This window comes from Polypterus senegalus, unplaced genomic scaffold (assembly GCF_016835505.1).
Source record: "Polypterus senegalus isolate Bchr_013 unplaced genomic scaffold, ASM1683550v1 scaffold_6189, whole genome shotgun sequence".
Taxonomy (NCBI): domain Eukaryota; kingdom Metazoa; phylum Chordata; class Cladistia; order Polypteriformes; family Polypteridae; genus Polypterus; species Polypterus senegalus.
Genome location: NW_024385984.1, coordinates 1,659 through 9,977, shown reverse-complemented (window position 1 = coordinate 9,977; position 8,319 = coordinate 1,659). Strand labels below are relative to the sequence as shown.

Below are 8,319 nucleotides of genomic sequence, written 5' to 3'. Positions count from 1 at the left end.
TGAAACACAAACCTGATGTATATGCACTTTTTTTCTGTTTTCTTCTTTTGTCATCCTCTTCCTCAGAATCAGAGTCAGAGACAAGTGGAAGATTATTTCTTCTTAAAGTTGTTACTGGTGTCTTCTCAAATGCCAAAGGGCGTGTTACTGTATGAGCCTGTGTGTCTGGCAAGAGAGAATCATCTTCCTCTTCATCTGCATCCATCTCTTCTTCCAATTTTATACCAAGAGATTTATTGTTTGGCTGTTCTAATGTACAGCCATTATGCGATAGCACACTCTTGCAGCTGATTTCTTGTTTGGTTTTATCAGCCACTGTATTTGTTGCTGCCAGAGTGTGTGAGGCATTTTCTGAGTCCTTTGGATCCCACTGGGACTTTCATTGTTCAGAATGATATACTGACAGGGCACATCTGCAAACATAATCAGATCTCCATTTTGCAGATCATAATGGACTCTTGGCTTCAGCAGTTTGCGTCCTTTGCGGGTGCCATTAAGGCTGCCACGATCCCACAATAAATGTGAATCTCTCTCAATTTCAATAACAGCATGGCACTTTGACACAGATCCAACAGGGACAGCCACAGTGCATGTCTCCTCCCGACCTACTGTGTTTTCCCCAAGAAATAATAAAAAATCTGCAATTAAAATAAATATGATTACATTACAGCCATATATTATACAACATCAACTACACAAAAAGATTATCAAAACAGTATAATCCAGTATGTATGCTCAGAGATAAATAATAAGCAGCCATTTTGTACATACTGTCAAATAAAGTATTTAAATGTTTCTTATTTCTATTTTACTTGGAATGTCGATATCTGATCTTCAGTATAAAATAATTAAGCGTTATCAAATTTGCAGCCTTAAGAATAGCATGTCAAAGCTTGTTATTACCTTCATTGGAACAATAAAGTCACATGGTTCAAGGTTTTTGTCACAATTGTTATTATTTAGTTTATTTTCTTTAGTGTTGTGAAACATTTAAAAACTATTCTAGTTAACTGTAGGGTCTGTTAGGTTTCTATTCCGTGAAAAAGCCCCACCACCACCCCTGCAATGAAAGAGTTGGAAAATAAACTGAATTTAGTTTTAGAGGAAAAGAAAAAAAGTAAACATTATTTAAATATCTTAGCAGTTTTGCTCCAGCTAATAATAAAACAAATGTAAATTTTTGCCCGTGTGCAGCTTAATGAACACTACAAGTCATAGCAATGAAAAGATTTCAAAGGTATCAATCAAACTGGGCAAACACAGCTATTTTACCTTTAGATAATCTAAATATTCCTTCAGAGAATTAAACAGACAGAAATAGTACTTTGCAAGCCAACACAAAAATATAACCAAAAAGAATATTTAAAAGTGAAAAGGAAATTTAACTGGGGTCCATGAAGTTTGAAATTATTTTGTACATTTAGAAAAACATTAGTTCATAAGCTTAAACCACCTTATTTCATGTCATGGAACCAGTGTTAAAAGTGTGGTTGGGGCTTTGACCCTAACCATTAATTTTGCCAGGGACTTGTCCCAGAAAGGGTCTGCTGTTCTGCAATATTAATCATTCCCTTGTAAAAGCCTAAAGTCAGACTCCTTTTTGTGGTCTAAGTAATTCTTTTTCCTTCAGTTTCTAGATTTGGTTTCTCTTGTGCCTTCTCATATGTATTTTCACCTGTCCTGTTTAGTCTACTTGCTTTTATGATCACCTAATTGTTAATTTTTATTAAGTCTAGGTTTTCAGCCTGGAGTAATGAACAGCCATTGCTTTTTTAATTTTGACTCTTTGTCAGCTTGTCCTAATTTGCATATAGATTATGATGTGAGCTGTGAGCTGCTGTTGCAATTTGTGAAAAGTGCCATATACAGAACCTATCCATCGTACTGCAGGGTTTAAAGGTTCCATAACCACCAACAGCAATGTTGGATTGACCAACGGAGAATAATTTGATCTTTCATTACCTTATTTATTTGCTCTTCCTAAACCACAGAGAGAAAGTCATTTAGAATCTGCTTGATTTCCTGTTTTATATAAGGCATCTTATGGTGATGTAAACAGTGAAAGGTACTGATTAGAAAAAAAGGTTCTCAATTATTGATGACAAAATGCAGATGTCACCAACCCAGCTAAAATTTAGTGGTGCAAAAGAATATGTTTAGCCTTTTTTTTTCCTCCAAGGGTTATAAAAATAGCAACCTTCTTTTTGCTTCAAGCAGGTGAATGTTTTTGAGATAATTATCATCATTAAGACAGAGAGAAAGAGCGAAAAACCAGTAGTCTCCCAACTCTTGAAAGGTCTTTTTTAGTATGACAATTCCTCACGGTAAAAGTCTAGAAAAGTCAAGCAACCACTCCATGAAAAAGACATCAACTTTGAGTTACTTCAGTGCCTTCCCTAATGTACACATCTTAATCAATCTGAGCGTCTTTGGATGAGATAGAAAATGCTATTTAGTACAAAATGTCACCACAAGAAATTTGAAAAAGTATTGGACACACTAGAGTTGACACAAGTTAGCACTCTAGGATTAGAATCAAATTGTTCACATTTTGTTACTTTCTTGCTCCAATAAATCAAACCTTTTTGAAGATGTTTGACCTGCTTGCTCTTATGCATACATACAGTACCTAATGAAGTGACACTCAGAACCTATAATGTTATATTAAAAAGGGTAATGTTTAACTCTTCATTTAAACTGTTACTTCTCTTTAACCAGAGAACTGCTTATTTCCATGTTTACATAATTTAGGCTTTAAATTGAAAAGTAAACAAATATTTAAAAAGTTTCTTTAGAGGCATACCTTTTTCTTGGCAGTGAGCATTATTAAAGACTTTTATCATTGCCATAGGTCTTCTAACTGATATTTCATTATCAGTCTCTTCTATAAAAAGTGGTTCATCCATCAACTGAGTCTGCTCCATGATGGTACTACAAGAAAAGAATTTCAGCTTTGAATAAAAACGCTGCTGGTGACTTTAAAACATTTTGAAGTACATTTTAACAGTTTAACTACTTTACATACATTGCCCTTTGGCAGCATAAAGACAAACCCAGCCACCCAAAATATTTAACTAGAATAGGTACTCTTAAAAAGGTGTCAGCATAAAATAAGGCAGAGGTAAAATGAATATACTCTTTGATGATCAATACTGTGTTTGCTTTAAGCGTTTCTTGTGATTATGCCCAAAAATGCTGATTTAATAGATCTTCAGCAGAGCTTTCAGTTCAATAGGGTATTAGCTGGACCAAGAACAAAATACTCACAAGGAACTATACTACTGATTGACATGTACAGAAGTACACATTGTCAAAAGAAATATATTTTTATATTTTTAGACAATAGGATATTTGATTGTCATTTCAAAAATACTAACAAAATGATGATAATCTGAATAAAAACAAAAAAAAAAAAAAATCACATTTTGAACACACTTATACCATGCATGTATTAAATCAACAAAAGTGCAATTTTATTGTTTAGAAAACCTTAGTACATCCTAAGTTTTATTACATGCATCAAGTATCTAAACTTGGAAACAAGAATTAAAGTTACATTGTGTGGTTACATCATGACAAGTTCAAAAGACTTCTCTGAGGTCCCAAGAAGAAAGACCAACTCTGGCAAGGGTTTTAAAGCAATATTAGTGAATTATTCCACTATTTTGAAAGATAATCTGCAAATGGAGATTTCAAACCACATGTAATCTATTCATGCCAGGTCATCAAAGCTACTTCAGCCCAAGAGCTGACCAAAAATGCTTCAAGAACCATTGGATAACATCACAGAATTTACAAATAAGTCTTACCTCAGTCACTATTAAATTCAACAGGTGAGTCATCAGATAGTGACTGTACAATTTCCTGTACATGAAAGGTCAGAAAGGTGTGAACCTCTGTTCTCAGAAAAAGAACACGTATGAATGAAGTTTGACAGACAACACTTCTTAGAATATTAGAACAATCTAGATAAGAAAAGGCATTCAATGATTGCCAGTTCTATCCACTTAATTCTTCTAGAAAAAGAAGCAATGTTCTCTGGACAGATGGGGCAAAGGCTGAGATGTATGACCACAGTTTCACAATATATTTACCCCAAAGGACACGTGTAATAGTTTAAATGTCAATTCTAATTTGTTCTTAAGTAAGCATGAGCAAATAAATGCACCCAGTGATGGACTGATTTCTGTCTTGCATGCAGAACTGTCAGGATATGCTCCAATGTCCCCCACAACCCTGAAAATGTTATGTTACATAAGATGATTGATCAACTGTTTATTTATATGAAGACATAATATAATTTGTAGCAGGAAATCCACAAAAGGAGAAAATTAATCACATATCTTAAAACACTATTTTATTCCTTAGCTTCTGAATCCTACCAGGAATAATCATCAGAGAAACATGATTAGACTTAAAAGAATCCAAGGCAATATAGCAAATAAGGAAGGGAAGGCAGGCGGATGGGGAAGATGATTGATGAGGTACAGTTTGGAGGTTGTTGGTTATAAAGTCTTATTAATTTTTACAAGTTTTTCTTTTCAAGCCTGCATATGCTGGGTTCATGTCGAAATGTCTGTTAATGGTGTTTTCATTATATAGCCACAATTCAGCTAGCTCTCTGTCACTTTTAGTATCATCCATGAATTTTACTTGTCCCATTTAAATGTGTGTCCAGTGAAACTTGTATGTGTGTAAATCTGAGTGTATTGCAATGTTCCTGTATACATATGGAGAGTATTTTTGATGTTCCATGTTTCTGCAGCCGATTGCCTGCTTTTAGCATTAAAAAGGACTGTGCGCAGAATGTTTGTAGGCTTGTGCACTACTTTGATGCCTGATCTGGATGGGATACCTGCTGTATTTTCTGATACACTGTGATGATAAGAAAGTGTGTACCAGGTGGGATAAGGTGTCAGGTTAGATTGTATGTTGAGGTCTCTCATGTCTCCTGTGTAAAGCACTGTCTGATGAATGTCTTTAGGTTTCCATTTGATGTTAACAGTTGGAAAAGATAGTGCCTTTCATTCTTTTTAGTCTCTGGTATTACAATGGGTGTGGACTCTTCTAAAGAAAATCTTAACATTGCTCCTTTTATGCAATGATTGGTGAATGCTAGCAAAGTATAATATTTTGTATGCATAATATTTCATAAGATAAATCACCTGTAATAAGGGTTGTTACCTCTTTCAATAGATACGCCCAGGAAATTGATGTATCAGTTTATTTCTTTTCCCATAGCAAACTGGACTGTGGGGACTACTGCGTTGATGTGTTTATGGAAATCATTCAGCTGGTCACTTTTCAATATGATGAATGTGTCGTCAACGTACTGTATCCAAAGTTTTGGTGTGTTCGGAGTTACAGCCAGACTTTCAAATCACTGTATTACCAGTTCCACTAACAGTCCCGATAATGGTGATCCCATTGGCATGCCTTCTTTTTGCCTGTAGTATATACAATTAAAATGAAGGCGAGTTTTCTGGCAAAGTGGTGATAATGACGATAGTTACTGGCAGGAATCGAAAGCTTAGGAATAAAAAAACATTTTAAGATATGCGATTCATTTTCCACCTTTGTGGATTTCCAGGTACAAATATGCAAACCATATCACAGACCTTCACGTCAACATAATATAATGTATCATATAATAATCATTAAAAAATTGGTTACAGACAATATAAGCATACCAGACATTTATCTTTAGCTTCAACAATAGAACCATGTTTACCAAGAACAAATCATTTTCATGTTCAAGTCAAGTTGAAGTTTCAGACAGATTCTAAACCTGCTTACGAATGTAAATGCTAAGATTATGCAAATGAAGGCTAAAACTAAAAATTGCTGAAAAAGTCACGTAGTAGGATTCTGCCTCAACAGTCCAGAGTCTGTGATCTAACAGTGAACCAGGACAGTGGTTGTGAAAAATGTGTATCAGAACATATAGCACAGCTTGTTGTAGCCTGTCAATAACACCAGGAAAAAAAAAAAAAAAATGCAACAATGTACTAGTCAGTGGGCAAGGGAACACGAGCATAGCCACTAAAAACTGGAAAAAAAACACAGACTTGATTGATAATCAGAATATTGGCAAGTCAATAAATTCATCCTGCCAACTATCTACAGTAAAAGTTGTTAATAACAAATAGTAACTGTGACAGCAAAAAAAAAAAAACACTCCTCCTATATTGGATCCTTTCATGCAAGCAGAGAAAAGTTTTAATGAAAAAAATTACTTCACATAAACCATTCTCATTTCTTTTTTTGATTATATTGATTTTATTAAAATAAAATAACATTCCATACAAATAACTCAAGATTTACAAAACCGTTCCCATTTCTGAATCTTTAGTAGCCACAAGTATAACAAATACCTTAAAATGATTCCTGAAACATGAAAGATTCTCTTTCATGAAAAGACCTGCATAAATTTCAGTTAAATAATACATTAATCAGAATGCAATGGAATGAGTTACTGGGAACTGAAACCAGAACCTTTTTTTTTTGCACTTTCAATGCTTAAGATCCACAACTGCTTAAGTAATACTCAACCCAAAACTCAGATTTATTTTGTACATACTACTTACACCATTTTGTTTGTAGGCGGCACGGTGGCGCAGTGGTAGCGCTGCTGCCTCGCAGTTAGGAGACCCGGGTTCGCTTCCCAGGTCCTCCCTGCGTGGAGTTTGCATGTTGTCCCCGTGTCTGCGTGGGTTTCCTCCGGGCGCTCCGGTTTCCTCCCACGATCCAAAGACATGCAAGTTAGGTGGATTGGCGATTCTAAATTGGCCCTAGTGTGTGTTTGTGTGTGTCCTGCGGTGGGCTGGCACCCTGCCCGGGATTGGTTCCTGCCTTGTGCCCTGTGTTGGCTGAGATTGGCTCCAGCGGACCCCCGTGGCCCTGTGTTCGGATTCAGCGGGTTGGAAAATGGATGGAAGGATGTTGTTTGTAATTGGTTGCCAAGAAAATCATGGAATTCACTAACAGTGCATTTATTTATATAACAATGTTTGAATTTTTATATTTAGAATGGACTTTAAGCAATCAGATGCTGGCCAGAAAATAACAGAGAGTAAATGTAAAATGTGCACCTGTAAAGATACATCAGGAAGTCCACAATCATAAAAATCTTTTAAAAAATAATTGCTTAAAATCAATCAAGATTATAAATTCACCAATTTGTTAATGTTCTTGGTGGGATACCCATCTCTGCCACATATTAAATTCATTGCATTTTAATATTTATGAATAACTATACTTATTTCCTAAAATGTGAGTTGGGAATGACTTCATGGATATAGAATTATTTTTACAGCTGTTGTTATAGTTAATAAATTATATAATTAATATTCCATTATTGAAAAAGGCAAAATATTGCTTATTTCAGCAATGGAGGTACTTTAATTAAAAGGTTTCTGAATGAGATTTCTGTTTTTGCTTTTGTATCAAAAGGTATTACAAAATTTCAATCGGTACTGGTATTGAATATAAAATTTCTGATATTGTGACATCCTTAGACTGGTGTTGCCTGTTCTGTGATATACTGATATAAAAATGATCCATAGAGTGCTTCCTAAGTAAACTACAGGATATTACTCAACAGAAGACTTTACAATCCAGCTCTCAATACTGTACAATAATATGGAATCAAGTACATTTCCTATTATGTATAATAAATCTAGTGTGAAATGAACATTAAATTAAACCAAATGAACAACTTAAATAATACTTAATTTGAAACTAAACACATTAGGTCAAATGAAGTAAACAAGCTGCATGGACAGACAAGGGATGGAATGGCCATCTACATCAACTTTTACAGATCTAGGGTGTGTGCGTTTCTTTTCTTCATCATCAGGAATATGATCTGGTAAAGCAAACAAGCAATCGGCTATTTTTACCTAAATTAATGTTTGAGTGTGTGTCTGTGTATACTGTAAACAATAAATTATCTCAAAATCTACTCCTGAAAATATTTTGCAAATCATTAGCCTTGGTCCCAGGACTAAAAAGAGTAAATTCTTATCAATGCACATTGGTCATATAGTTTTTGAATGATACGGGGATGGGTACCAGACCAAACTGGACCAAAAACAACAGGCTTGGGTCCGTAACAAGACAAAAAAAAAACCGCAACTTGTTTTAAACAGGTATTTTTTTTCGTAAACTATTGTTATACATATGTTTATGGTAGGTATCTCGAAAATGCTTGTTCAAAATTGCATTATCTTTACTGGGATTAAGTCATCCGGAGCGCTACACAAACGCAAAAATAGTACTTTAAGACGTGAAAATCAGTTTTAACCTTACACACACAAA

The 8,319-nt window shown here is 34.8% G+C and overlaps 1 protein-coding gene across 1 annotated transcript; it reads right to left on the bottom strand.

Annotated features, from left to right (window-relative positions):
* Positions 1-249: 249 nt before the first annotated feature.
* On the bottom strand, positions 250-6,607 carry LOC120522511 (mediator of DNA damage checkpoint protein 1-like). The gene is made up of 3 exons (XM_039743420.1): positions 6,588-6,607; positions 2,804-2,931; positions 250-638 (listed from the first exon to the last, which is right to left on the bottom strand). Exons 1-3 carry the CDS (start codon positions 6,590-6,592, stop codon positions 250-252), a joined length of 522 nt encoding a protein of 173 aa, XP_039599354.1. The 5' UTR covers positions 6,593-6,607.
* Positions 6,608-8,319: the final 1,712 nt, after the last annotated feature.

Coding starts and splice junctions, on each gene's coding strand:
- LOC120522511 (XM_039743420.1), bottom strand. Junction 639..2,803: donor TGCTCACTGCCAAGAAAAAG/GTATGCCTCTAA, acceptor TTTTAATTGCAG/ATTTTTTATTATTTCTTGGG.